The sequence below is a fragment of the Homarus americanus genome, unplaced genomic scaffold (genome assembly GCF_018991925.1).
Source record: "Homarus americanus isolate GMGI-L3 unplaced genomic scaffold, GMGI_Hamer_2.0 scaffold56009, whole genome shotgun sequence".
Classification (NCBI taxonomy): Eukaryota; Metazoa; Arthropoda; class Malacostraca; order Decapoda; family Nephropidae; genus Homarus; species Homarus americanus.
Window position 1 is genome coordinate 4,992,202 of NW_024739542.1, and position 15,060 is coordinate 5,007,261.

The 15,060-nt window shown below is 40.6% G+C and overlaps 1 protein-coding gene across 1 annotated transcript in view; it reads right to left on the reverse strand.

Annotated features, from left to right (window-relative positions):
* Positions 1-11,878, reverse strand: part of LOC121874903 (glycine receptor subunit alpha-2-like) — a 69,516-nt gene extending 57,638 nt beyond the window's left edge. Inside the window, exons 1-2 of the mRNA XM_042379243.1 lie at positions 11,795-11,878; positions 3,523-3,852 (exon numbers count right to left, since the gene is read on the reverse strand). Coding sequence (XP_042235177.1) covers positions 3,523-3,852; positions 11,795-11,865 — 401 coding nt within the window. The 5' untranslated portion in view covers positions 11,866-11,878. The remainder of the gene's footprint in view (positions 1-3,522; positions 3,853-11,794) is intronic.
* Between the last annotated feature and the right edge of the window lie 3,182 nt (positions 11,879-15,060).

Sequence of the window (15,060 nt, forward strand, 5' to 3'; positions counted from 1 at the left end):
CAAGATCTAGAAGGAATAAATATTTTGCCTGGGTTAGGTATTCATAAGTCAATCTCAGTGTAAAGAAGAAGAAAAAAAAAAAAACTTGGGGACGTCCTAGCGAGGTGGTCGTTTTAAAAAAGGTATTTGTGTTATGGGTTAGTAACAAGTGTCTGAGATGTACTTTGTTATGATCGGGAAGATATAGAGTTACAGACATTATTCCTCGACACAATAGACCAGACACAAACAGACAGACAGACAGACAGACAGACAGACAGACAGACAGACAGACAGACAGACAGACAGACAGCCAGATCACAATAAACAACAGAAACAGACAGACATATATATTTTATTCATAAACACTCTCAGACACAATAGAACACACAGACAGACAGACAGACAGACAGACAGACAGACAGACAGACAGTATCACCAGACATCCTCAGAGACAACAGAGAAAGACTAGGTGTGAGAGAAGCATCATTACTTCCCTCCATCACCCTACCCTCCACCATTAACTTCCCCCCTCCTTCCCTCTCTCCTCCACCTTTATTTTAACCCCATCCCTCTTCCACCAAACCCTCTCCTATCACCACAACCTCCATCTATACCCCCTTCCTTCCCTTCCCCTCCGTCATCAACCAAACTTCCTCCCCTCATCCTTCCTCACCCTTCAATTTTCAACCATATCTCATACAGCCGCTAAGGAAAGCATTGAGGACACGAAGAAAGAAGTTGAGGTCTAGATAAAGGATTTCAATCTCGGTGGGTCCTACACAGTCGCCCTCTGGCCTCCCTCTAGGCTATCAGACAATAGCCTATGACGTCAGGGTAGAGGTTGACCTTTAAGCGCTCTTTCATTTACGGGAACAAAATGTATTGTGTATTTGTCGCAGGTCGTAATGCTGCTATTACCTGTGAAGCTATTTTGGGTGCGTGGAGGTGGGAGGGGGCGATGATGGATAGGTGTGGGGGGTAGGGGGGGAGGGAGATGGAGGTAGAAGGAGTAGGGAAAGAGGATGGGAGAGTAGAGTGGGAGGGGGAGAGGACGGATGGAGAGGGTTGGGAGGTGGTGGAGAGGGTGACTAGAGAGGAGTGAGCAGTAAGGAAGAGGTGAGGGAAGGGGAGCAGAAAAGGGATGGAGGAATAGAGGAAGAAGAAGAAGAGAGGAAGTGAAGAAGGACAATTGAATAGAAAAAAAATAATGTAACTAAATGGACATACATACATACATACATACATACATACATACATACAAGGTTAAGTTAGGTTTGGATAGGTTAAGTTTTAGCAAGGTTAGGTTAGATTAAGTTAGGTTAAGGTGTAGCTCGGTTAGGTTAGATTAAAGTTCTGTAAGGTTAAGTTAGGTTAGATTAGGTCAGGTGTACAACATTCTCTCTCTCCTCCTTAAGTTGTCTCAACGGTTGCCCCTAGTTAACGAGGCTCCTAGACGTGAGTTTAAGGTGTAGAAGCTGTCGCCAACACAACAACCACACCCCGAGTTATCGAGCTGCATGGCCCAGTCTCAAGGAATTGTCCGAGAAGACCGGACAACTCACTAACTGCACTGGCTAACCATTACCGCGGAATACGGAACAAGACCCCCCCATGAACCAAGACCTCCCCCCACGGACCACAAGACCTCCTATCCCCCTTGAACCAAAACCTCCCCTTCCTCTCCCCATGAACCAAGACCTCCCCCAACCCAACGGAACAAGACCCCCACGAACCAAGGCCCTCCTCATCTTAATCAAAGTGTCCCATAGTAGTAGGCAGCCCCTACTTCCTTTATCACCAACACAATGATATAAACTTAAAAACAAAACACAGGTAATAAACACACACTTCCTGATTACTTCCAAGACTCTCATTTGACCTTTAGAGAGGCTCTTCTTCGTCCTCTTAGGAGCTCGCTTGACTCAAAACACGCTGAAGAAACAAGAGAAGAAAAGAAACTAACATAGATAAAGATATGAATTGTTTTTCTTGTTGTGCGTCACTGAGTTTTGTGTTTATATTAGCTCTCTCTCTCTCTCTCTCTCACTCTCTCTTTTTTTCCTATTTTACATCCGTTTTCTTGTCTTGTTTGTATCTATCTATCTATCTATCTATCTATCTATCTATCTATCTATCTATCAACTCTATTACCCTAGACGAGGTTTTACTTAATCAGTCATATGGTCTGCTAGTTTTACCACCAGTTGGCCTTAATCAGTCATATGATCTGTCAGTCTTACCATCAGTTGGTCTTAATCAGTCATATGATCTGTCAGTCTTACCACCAGTTGGTCTTAATCAGTCATATGATCTGTCAGTCTTACCATCAGTTGGTCTTAATCAGTCATATGATCTGTCAGTCTTATCATCAGTTGGTCTTAATCAGTCATATGATCTGTCAGTCTTACCATCAGTTGGTCTTTATCAGTCAGTCAGTCTTAAGAGTGTCTACAGTCTATACGATGAGACATTAACTATTTTATTAACGTCAGGTACAGAATATCCTCTAAAAAATAGTTATTAATTTTCACATCAGCTGTTCCCTGACGACAGAGCGGAAACCCATCGAAATATAACAGTAAAAAGTCATCCACGTTCATTGGCCACTGGAAAAAAAAAAAAACTTTTGTTACGTTAATGACTGTTTCAGAATTTGCAATTCCAGCTGCTAGTATAAGGAATAAAATGATTGGATTATAGTATAGATGGGAACTATAATAACACTGAATTATATATGAACGAGGTCAATAAATGTGATATTTAAACTTTATCGAATGTTTGTTTATATAAGTTTACGGGAAACAATTTGTTGAGAACTGTAAAACCATCAGCCATTATTACAGATTTTGTTAGATTGTTGTTGTGACTGGAATTTCGTCCTCCAATAGAATTCAACGATAAGCTTCGGTTATGACGGGGTTGATAGTGAGTTGTGCAACACACGTCTCTCTTACTACCAGATGGCGACAATAAAACCATTCTGTGTTGGTCTACCCTCGCTCACATCTCTGACTCTGGGTAGTTAGGTTTTGCTCAGTTACGACCTGAATGTACTGTTACACTTCTGGCTGTATTGAGCTCTTGTATCGAACAACAGATACAAATTGAATTGTTGAAAAGTTGGTCACGGGTCGTTTGGGATTTTGCCTACCACCTAATATAATATTGGTGTTGATGTTAAAATGTTATTTCTCAACACCTAAGGTTTTTAATCGCGTATTCTAGATTAGTAAATATATTACTTATCAATAATTACAAATCAAGAGAGAAGTCCATATAAAATAAGACTATAACATTTCATAATTAACACCATATACCTTGATTATACCTTTTCTTCAGTAGCATATTTATGTATCATACCTTGACATTATCACGGTAGATCTAATTTATACATATGTGTCTACTGGGAGCTGTGTCCATCTTACAATGTGTGTCCAGCAATGTATATCTCGTGTATATCTGACGGCTGTATCACCACAAAGTGTATCACATCCTCATAGAAATAACAAAGTCAATGGTGAGGGAGGAGAGGGAACTTACCTCACGACATCAGCTTGTGTGAGGAGGAGGAAGAGGAGGAGGAGAACCCAGGTAGGGGACGGCAGCACCACACCCTCCCTCCTGCCTCCTTCACAGCCTCCTACACCTTCCTTGACACCGACACCCACACGACCACACCTCCTGACATCCATACCCATGCGGCCACATCCTTTGGTATCCATATCTATAGGACCACATCTTCTAGTCTTGGTGTCTATGTGGCCACTCTGGTTTATGTCCACACCTAAATGGCCACACCGTGTAGATTCGACGCCCACGTGGTTACACCTTCTGGTATCTACGCTGGCAGGAGAGACGACCATCTTGTACCTAAGAAAAAAAAAAGTCCGTAAAAACATTAAAAGTCTCAGGTAACTCACAAGATAGACGATAAATATACAATAACAAATAATAGCTTACCTGAAGAATTATCCCATCCAGCTTATTTTCAGCTTTAAATTAATTATACCCTAATTTTAACCCCACACAAGTTAACCAAACTTTATGTTAATTCTCACTCTCTTGTATGATTATCTTTAGGTAACGTCAACATCATTTTTATTATCATACTCCGAGTCATAAAGAGGTCGCTTATATCATGTAGTACCCCGAGTAGTGTCGTTCCTTCACAATAACTCGACTCTGACGGCCACCAAAGGAGTGTCCGTAGGAAAGGTATTTGATATCAAACACTTAATTACATTCCGTAGAGGAGAGAGAGAGAGGTTAACAGCCCTAATGTTGACAAGTCTGGTTCAGGTTTGTTGAGGGAAGTCCCACCTAACCAAACCTAACCTAACCTGGCTTTAATTTGTTTAAGCTGTGAATAATAATAATAATAATAATAATAATAATAATAATAATAATAATAATAATAATAATAATAATAATAATAATAATAATAATAATAATAATAATAATAATAATAATAATAATAATAATAATAATAATAATAATAATAATAATAATAATAATAATAATAATAATAATAATAATAATAATAATAATAATAATAATAATAATAATAATAATAATAATAATAATAATAATTATAATAATAATAATAATAATAATAATAATAATAATAATAATAATAATAATAATAATAATAATAGTAATAGCACCATACTGATCTTAGCTCAAGTCACCTCAAGGTACTTTAAAAATACATTAAGGAATCTTCAGCTTTAACTGGGGGAATTTTTGGCGATATTACCCCAAAAAGAAAGTCTCTCTTGTAGCGCCCTGTAGTCATATCAACATAGTCCTACCCTAAAACTGCGCCAAAACTCGAAGATTTTATTTTCTGTTACCTAGATACTCCCTGTTGACTTTCTCGAGTTTCACTAATTAGTTCAAAGTTTACGTCTTAACGAGTTAACTGGAGTCTGTGGGAGTTAACTTCAACCAGAGGCTTCTTAGCGAGTTGTGTTGCTAGTAGGTTAACAGCGGAGGTACAGGATAGGTCTTTGTTCAATAATTAACATAAAAGCTTTCAAAACTAGAATCACAAGTTGGATTTTATATTTCTAACCCCCCACCCTCTCTCTCTCTCTCTATTCTTTCTCCCAATCTACGTCTTTTTCTCTCCCTCTCAGTCCATTACCTCACCTGTCCTTAGAGACGCGTCAACGAGGGAAGCAAAGGATCGACATGGTAATTCTGAGTCACTCTCTCACTCTCTCTCCCCCTCTCTGATTCTTATGGCATTCTCTCCCATTTCAATTTCTATGTTCCTTCCTCCCTCCCTTACTTCCTTCCTTTATCATCCTTTCTGTCTCTTTTTCTATGTTCTTTTCTTCCTCTCCACCTGTCCCTCTGCCCCCATCTCCCTCCCTCTTAACCCTCTTCACAGGGCCTTGTCAACGAGGTATTCAGAAGGTCCACATCCTAATTCTGAAGCGTCCTTACCACACTCATTCTCTCCCTTTCTTTCCCTCTCTCTCTCTCTCTCTATTTCCTACTTTCCTTCCCCCTTTTTTCCTCACCGTACCCTCCTTTACTTCCTTATCACAAAAGAGACCTCATAATCCCTTACCCTCACTCTCGCCTCCCCAACATTCCTGGCACGGTCTACCAGTCTGTTGAGTCACAATACTGACTATATGTATATAGATATGCATACACTCATACTTATGCATACACTTATACTTCCACATATAGATATAGATATACCTACTTACTATTACTTACACACATATATCTACATACACACACGAAAAAACATGCATATATACTGTTCATACATACATACATACATACATACATACATACATACATACATACATACATACATACATACATACATACATACATAGTTATTTGCTATCACTCAGAATCGAGTATGACGATCATCCAGCTGTGATACAATGATACGAGTTATTAAAGATGTCACCTTCGTTGGTGAGCTCTGAGGTGACTCGAGAGGCCGATACGGGTCCGGCAGGACCGTCCACAGATGTTGCACGTGTGGAGGGCTACATCTAGTGCAGGAGGAGCCACGGAAGCGTCTTTCCGACGCTGGCACTTTTCTGTCGCGGTATGCAGTCAGGCTAACTCGAAAGTATTGACACCTTCTCTTGTGATGCTCCACCAAGCGTTACTGTGTGGAGTAATCGTCTCCCAGGTGAGGGGGTCGAGCTGGCACTTTTTCAGGTTTGTCTTATGACTATCCTCATACCTTTCAGTTGCCCGCCAGCGTTACGTTTACCATTCGTTAAGTGACTGCAAAGTAGCTGCTTTGGCAGTCTACTGTCGTCGACGCAGGTAACATGGCCAGTCCAACGTAGTTGTTCATGGATAATGGTAGCCTCGATGCTCCTACAGTTGGTGTCAGCGGGAATACCGGCACTTGTTCTCTTGTTTTCCCAGTGAACTCGGAAGATGGAACGTAGACTACGTTGGTGAAAGTTTACAAGTGCCTTGACGTGCCTCCTGTATGTGACCCATGTCTTGCTGTCATACAACAAGGTGGGGGGAACCACTGATCGATATACGTGCAACTTTGTAGATAATTTCAGCTCCCTACAGCTGAAAACACGGGTACGGAGTCTACCAAAGACTTGAGATGCACATCTAATCTTATGTTGAATCTCTTCATCGATGTCAGCGGTGGTGGACAGGTGGGAACCGAGATACTGAAAGTGGGTAACATTAAAGAGGGTAGTACCGTTAACCTGGATGGATGGTGGAGGTGTAGTTGAACCAAGGGCAGGCTGAAAGAGAATCTGAGTCTTATGTACATTCACCTCAAGGCCAAAGTGTTCAGGATGTCCTGTAGGTCGAGCTCAGTGTGAGCGACGAGGGTGAGGTCGTCTGCATACTGAAGTTCAGTGATAGAAGCTGCCGACACCTTTGTTCCTGCCTGGAATCGTCTTAAGTTGAAAAGTCCTTTCATCCGGTACTGGGTGTCCTTTGTTCACCCTCCTCCAATTTAGCCGTCGCGCCGGCTAAATTGACACTGTCAAGAGTAAGGAAGACAGCCAAGAAAATGGAAATGAGAAGTGGTGCCACTACACACCCTTGTTTTATCCCCGTCTGGATGGAGAAGAACTCAGACTGGGTGCCATAGTGTAGGACACTGGCGTTCATGCCATCGTTGAGTTGCCTCACAATGGCGATGAATTTTGGTGGGTCACCAAAATGACTGAGGGTCCGCCAGAGGGTTTCCCTGTTACCCGAAGAGAAGGTCCTAGTAAGGTCTATGGAGGCCATGTACAAGTCAAGACGCTGTTAATTGCACTGTTACTGTATCTGATGGGCAGCAATGATCATCTCAGGGGTGTAAAGTAATGGTTTAAAACTACACTGGGATTCTGGGAGGAAGTTTTCCCCCTCAAGAAGAATTCTGTTGAGGGGACTCGGGCGATAATTATCTTGCCAACTACGGACAGCAGCGAGATCCCGCGGTAGTTGCCTCATCACACTGCAACACACACTCACCATACCTCCATATACCCTCACCACACCACCATACATTCTCACCACACCAACACACACCCTCACCACACCACCATACTCCTTAACCACACCACCATATATACTCACCACTCCACCACACACCCTCACCACACCAACACACACCCTCACCACACCAACACACATCCTCACCACACCAACACACACCCTCACCACACCACACCACACCACACCACACCACACTTGCTCCTGTCAGTCAGTCCACCTCACCCACCAGTCTCAGAATAGAGCTACCTAACGTAACCATATCTGGACACCTGATCTCACTCCCACACTGGCCACTGTCTGAACACACAGGCGCCTGGTGTATGTGTGTGTGTCTGTGTGTGTCTGTGTGTGCGCCAACAGAATACATTACACACAGCACCGGGTCAGCACCACAGGTAAACAAACATGGCGGTACTTAGTGGACAACACACCTGTGGTAACCATGGTAACAATAAAGCATCTTACCTGTTTATTAATTATGTATTTTTACGGTTTATTTACAGGTGTGGTGGGGGGTGTGGTGGAGGGTGTTGTGGTGGGTCTGGTGGATGTGGTGGTGGCCTGAAGCTTATCTATCTATCTATCTATCTATCTATCATCACAACACAACACAAAGTGAACTTCCAGGAACCAGCAATAAACAGACTCGTAAATCTCTGTTGTCATTCATTACTCAATAAATAACATCCAACGTCATATTATTCACCAATTTGTATTCAGAATATAACATAAAATAACCTTGTGATCTATAGTGAGTTTTTTAATATTTTACAAAATCCTCTTTTATGCCTTCAATTTTGTAGGATTTTTGTTGTTGTTGTTTTTCAGTGAAATATTATCTATAGGTTTTAAATAGAAATAAAGGGGGGAGGGGATATGTATGCTATATTTTTTTTATGATTTTTCAGGTTATTGGATGTTAAAAAATATACTACTTTTGAGAGAGAGAGAGAGAGAGAGAGAGAGAGAGAGAGAGAGAGAGAGAGAGAGAGAGAGAGAGAGAGAGAGAGAGAGAGAGTTACTAGTATTCCAAAAGTATCATCTATTTCTGTCATCCTAAAGGAATTGAGTGAGTAAGGGCAAGGTTAGAGCACCAGAGTTAGGTTAGTTTCTCAATATTAAAAAAAAAATATAGATGCTTAAAATAGGAGATTTCTTTCTTTTTTTTCAATTTAAATTCCAAAATAAGAAAAACAAACACTAAGTCCTTAAAATAATCGAATTCCCATTATGGTTTAAATTCTCAAGAGGGAATAGTGTGGGGGGGAGGTAACCGCTGTCTTCTTCCCCATAACCTCCTCTTATTCACGGCTAAGGTTATCGTCCCTCATAAAATATAGAGATAAAAATGTCTCCTCAGCTTTATTGTTCCCCCGTAAATCTAGGGAAAAATATGGCTCCCGCTCATAAAATTTCCCTGTGCGGCAGATTTCACCCGAGCCATCCTGTAGACCAGAGTTTGGCAGGACAATAATGGCTTTTAAATGACGTCAAATGACTGGTGTTGGGGTAAGTTTTCTAGGTCAGTTTTCTATGGAAATTAATGAAATAGGAATAATAATTTTGGTTAGGTTAGGTTAGGTTTGGAAATAATGATATAGACGTTAGATGTTTTGGGGTTTATGACTTCCAGAGAGATAATGTTCCGAGCAGCCACAGTGATATCAGAGTTCCAGGCAATAAGTGTTCCAGGCAGCCACAGTTCCAGGCAGCCACAGTTCCAGACAGACAAAGTTCCAGAGAGCCAAAGCGAGAGAAAAACCACATTAAATGTAACAAAATCCAACAAAAGAAAAAAACAAAACAAAATCACTTTAACTAAGGAAATAACAAAACCGCCACCACACCACCACCACCACCACCACCACCACCACCACCACCACCACCACCACCACCACCACCACTCCGCCCTCCATTTCTAATTAAAATAGATCAAATGATAAGTAACCTGCAGTACTTCCTTGTCAATACATATAGTCTCTCCTCCTTCAGTAGCGGACTCAATATAGGGAGAGGGAAGGCGTTTACGTGCCCGAGGGGAGCAGCGTACTATTAACATCTGATAGGAACTCCAGGGGGGGGGGACAAAACATAGTGTAAATAAGGGTTTATGTGAATAGGGTAATGACGTGAAGGGTCTATGGAGAGAAGAGTGGGTGTAGTGCGTGTGTAGGTGTAAGGGTATTATAGTATGTGTGTGTGTGTGTGTAGGTGTAGAGTTGTGTGTATGTGTGTCGTGTAGGTGTAGCGGGGATAGGTATGCGAGGTCTCCCACAAGTAAGGACAAAATTGAACCCCCCACACACGGTAATAATCTATAAGACAGTGGGTATTACATTTTTCTGAGACACATTATTATTATACACACTCTCTCTCTATTCGCCGTGGATGCTAAGGTAGTACTAAGAATCCAGGGAACCTTAAGTATGTGTGTGTGTGTGTGGTAGATGAAACCCATGAGAATACCACAATACGGATCAGTTCACCATATTATATAGCCAATGGGAAGCTCCTGAAAATGGGCTCTTACATAACGCGGGAGGATGGTTGGTTATAATAATGTCCTGACCGTGTATATTGTTGTGGTATTTTCAATGTGTATAATATTTCCTTTCTCCTCTCTCGCTGCCTATACCCCGCCTCTTCCTTCATTTTTTATTTATCTCTTTTCTTCTCTTCGTTTCTTCTACTCCTTCTCTCTCTCTCTCTCTCTCTCTCTCTCTCTCTCTCTCTCTCTCTCTCTCCTTCCTTATTTTTTCATTTATTTTTCTTCTTTTCTTTCTAAATACCTCATTTATCCTCCTCTTATTGACTCCTCCTTCTTCCTTTATCCTCTTCCATATCCTCTTTATCCTTCATTATCTCCTTTCAACCTTCCTCCCTTATTCTTCTCCCTCTATTTCTTCTTCTGTTTCTCATATCTTCCATTTCTATCTCCCAATTTTTCACCTTTCCACCTCCCCTTCTCTTAACCTCCTCTTTCCGCCTCTTCTAACCTCCTCTCTCCTCCCCCTTACTCTTCCTCCTCTCCACCTCTTGTTCTTCCTCTCCCTCCCTCCCACTTATCTCTCTCGCTCTCTCCCTCTTCTTCCCCAAAGGTGCATTTTTACGTACTTTTAAAAGATTTTCTCAACCGTGAACATACACATGTCAGCCATCAACACATATTAACTCTACTAAAACGAGAGATGGCAAGTAATGGTAACGTTAGTAAACATTCCCAACAAAGTGGAATACTGTGGGTTAGTAGCTGCTAGGTCTGGAATACTGTGGGTTAGTAGCTGCTAGGTCTGGAATACTGTGCGTTGGTAGCTGCTAGGTCTGGAATACTGTGGGTTAGTAGCTGCTAGGTCTGGAATACTGTACGTTGGTAGCTGCTAGGTCTGGAATACTGTGGGTTGGTAGCTGCTAGGTCTTGAATACTGTGGGTTAGTAGCTGCTAGGTCTGGAATACTGTGGGTTAGTAGCTGCTAGGTCTGGAATACTGTGGGTTAGTAGCTGCTAGGTCTGGAATACTGTGGGTTAGTAGCTGCTAGGTCTGATGTACTATGAGCTGGGATAACTCAGCCTCGGTGTAGACAGGGATAAATGATCGTGTGGTGTGGGAGGAGTCTCTTGAGGTGTGCACATTATTATGGAGGGAATTTCCTAGATCCTTCCTTTCCTTTTGACGACGACGATGATGATGATGATGATGATGATGATGATGATAGTAATAACAATTAATGGAAATGATGGTAATGATCAATTAACTCAATATAAGTTAAATTACCTTAAGCTAAATTAAACCAAACAAAAAGATCAAACTTAACACTGATTAAGATAGTCTAAATTAGATTAAGTTAGGATAGGTTTAACCAGAATCCTACAGGAACAACCAAATGCCTCTCAGGAGAAACCTATTAAGTTCTCCAGATATCCTACGAGTCCTTCAGGCTAGGGGAATCATAATGAACGGCTGGATCCTACTGAATCCTACACCAGCAGGTCGCCTTTTAATTAACTACTGAGGGAGGTTGAGGCAACACCTTAATAGATGACTGGCCAGGTGAGGTTTGTTTAATTAGGTTGTATAGTCGGGATGATTATAGGTAAGTTTATGATGTGTGTGTGTGTGTGTGTGTGTGTGTGTGTGTGTGTGTGTGTGTGTGTGTGTGTGTGTGTGTGTGTGTGTGTGTGTGTGTGTGTGTGTGAGTGTGTGTGTGTAGTTTTAAGAACCATTACAAGTCTCACTCTCTCCTCTTCTTCCTTCCTCCTCTTCGTGATCTCCACTTCCTCTTCTATGTAAAGGAAGATTATTATTTACCTGGTGTGTTCCGCTCCTCTTATACTCCTCCTCTCAATTGGCTCCTGTGAACCTCTAGCTACCTGAGTCATGGCGGCTACACTACCTGTAACGAGAAAGAAGAAATGTTGTTAGTATCTTAAACGAGGTGGATTTTTACTCTCTCTCTCTCTCTCTCTCTCTCTCTCTCTCTCTCAGATCCCAAACAAGTTAATGGTACAAAAGTTCGTGATCCGGGGATGTTTTCTTTACTTGAGCCATGATGAAGGTGGGGAGGGAGGGAGGGAGTGTGGTGTGTGAGGGGTAAAGAGGTTTTTCTGTTTTATTTATCTCTCTAATTCACTCTCACCATTTCTTGTTCGTCCACTTTCCTTCTACCACATTGCTACTCTCTCTCTCTCTCTCTCTCTCTCTCTCCATGGCATAATGTAGGCCTGTACTTCCGTGCAGGGGTTACGCACACACACACACACACACACACACACACACACACCTACGTCCCTAAGATAAAAAAATATATAAAAAAGTTTAGAATATAAACAAATGAACAAGAACAAGAATAATTACAACAAAAACAAAAATAATAGCAACAAAAACAATAGCAACAATAACTCTATATTATAATTCACTTTAGAAGGTAGACCCATTAGATATATGACTGGAGGTGGAGGACTTGTCGTAGTGACCTCTTAGGAAATCCCAAGACGATAGTTTGAGACTCTTAACAGCGTAGTTCACTCGATGGCCAGTAAATAAATTACTCCTAAAATTGTTTCCCTGGCGAATACCGAAGCTATCGTAAAAGTTCCTGGAAATGCTGGTCAATATATCGTAAAGTTTCCTGAAAATGATAGTGAAGGTAATGGAAATTTTGTAGGAAATGTTGAAGGTAATGTAAATGTTCCGAGAAGATAAAATATTAGTTATCATAAATGCTTCAGGAACCGATGATAATAATAATAATAATAATAATAAAAATAATAATAATAATAATAATAATAATAATAATAATAATAATAATAATAATAATAATAATAATAATAATAATAATAAACACCAATTTTTACAGTAAATAATCTTCCAAGCCTTAATATAATATATGTGCTTATTTTGCCTTTGTTGTCTGTCAATACTTAGTTACGCTCGTAGACTTATTTTCTGCATTAATGAATAAGAGGCGCTGCATAAATTATTTGACAAATTTTCAAGTCATTACAGAAGTTTAAGTAATTTTTCAATGTTTGAGTTTGTGTTTGTGGAGAGTGTATTCACTAATTATTATTATTATTATTATTATTATTATTATTATTATTATTATTATTATTATTATTATTATTAGTATTATTATTAGTATTATTTTTATTATTATTACTTCGTTTGTTCACGTTTTATTTATTTCCAACAATTTACTACTTCTTAACACCAAATCCTTTTACATATTTTATCTCTCTCTCCCACATCTAAACACTTAACTAAGAACCTTTTCACTCTGCCCTTTCTACAGCGCCCTGATATAATCTCTAAGGACCTATTCACTTTGTATTTTTTTTTTTAATTTTCTTTCATTTCCATGGGCTCTCGGTTCTTCACTGCCTCCCTGGAGTAAGTGCAATAAGACAATAGATATGACCACATTTGCATACACACAACCTGTCCTCAGAGATTCCTACCTACCTTTCTATTTTGTCAACTTTTTTTTTACTTTCTTTCTTACCTTCTCTCCCTCCCTCCCACTCTCAATCCATTATTCTTTTTTCTCCCTCCGTTATCCTCTCCCTTAGTTCATCTCTTTCCCTCTCTTCTTTCCACCCTTCCTTCCTTTCTTCTCACTCCCTTTCAACATCATCTCCTTTCCTCTTTTCCTCTCCCCTTTCCTTCTTCTTACCTTCCCTCCTTCCTTTCTCCCCTTCCATCTCCTGTGTCCTTTTCCCTCCATTTTAATCTCTCCCCTTCCATTTAACTCCCTTTTATTATTCCCTCCCTAATCTTCCTTCCTCTCTCTTTCCATCCTGTATTCCCTCTTTATTCCATACCTCCATCCCTAACTCTCTCTTCTTCTTCCCTCCTTTTCTACCCCCTCCCTCTTTTCACTACTTCTCCTCCACTTCTTCTCCCACCATCTTCCCCTTCACCTCCTCTGTCCACCCCCTTCTTCCTCTCTTTTTTCTCGTCTTCCTCTTCTCCTTCATCTCCTCCCCTCCTCCTCCTCCTCCTCCTCCCCTCACTCCCATTCTCCTTCTCCCTCTTCCACCTCCTGCTCCTCTATTCTCCTATCCTCCTCTCCCCCCCCCTCATTTCTTCTTCCTCCTCCTCCTCTCTTCCATCATCCTTTACCTCCTTCCCCTTCATCTACTCTCTTCCTTCTTTCTCCCATCCTCTTCTCTTCCTGTCATTGAAGAAAGAGAGGGCAAAGGAAGTCAGGTGTTTGCACAGGTAATATGCACAATTCTCGTCTTACCCGGCAGGTGGCGTGATGGGTGACCTGAGAAAAGGCTGCCCACACTACATCTGGCTGGCTGAGGTTAGGTTAGGTTAGATTATTTATATCCACTAAGGGTTTAAAGGCTTCGTAATTCAAACATTATTGATTCACAAACCAGGATTCAAAGTGGTCTGGGCGCTCATTACCACGAGTTTGTTTATTACCTTTGAAGACCTCAGAATCCAGGCCGTTCCTACCTGACCTTGTTTCTGAGAGCACCAAACCCGTGGTCGAAGAGGTTGTAAAATACATCAGGAATATTTATGATTAAAGTTAGCAATTAAGGTAGGCTATGAGCTCGAAAATAAGTTTATTATTGTTTGTATATCTGCACTTTCTAGGTACATTGTATACCTGCACTTTCTAGGTACATTGTATACGTGTATTGTCTAGGTCCCAGTCTACTGTATTAGCATGCTATACTGTATACCTCGCTATGACTATATACAGTATATATAAGTATGTTGAACCAATTGTACACTTGTATAGTAAGGATAAATTCTCGTATATACACCACATATAGAATTATTCATAATCAAGAGACTTTAGGAAATAATTTTATACCATCGTCAGGAGGAAAATACCAAACTCGAGACAAATTTTCCTGGGTCTGGGGGAGATTAATATCAATCTACATCACATATATCACACTGCTGGGGATTTATTACACAGATTTAGTAATTATCAAGAGAATTGTGCAAAGTTATGGTCAGAAGGAAGGAAAAACTTTATGAAGTATCGTATTGTGGCGATAGTTTTCAAGGTATGTAGCGTGTTTCAATAAATCTATACACAATACCTTACA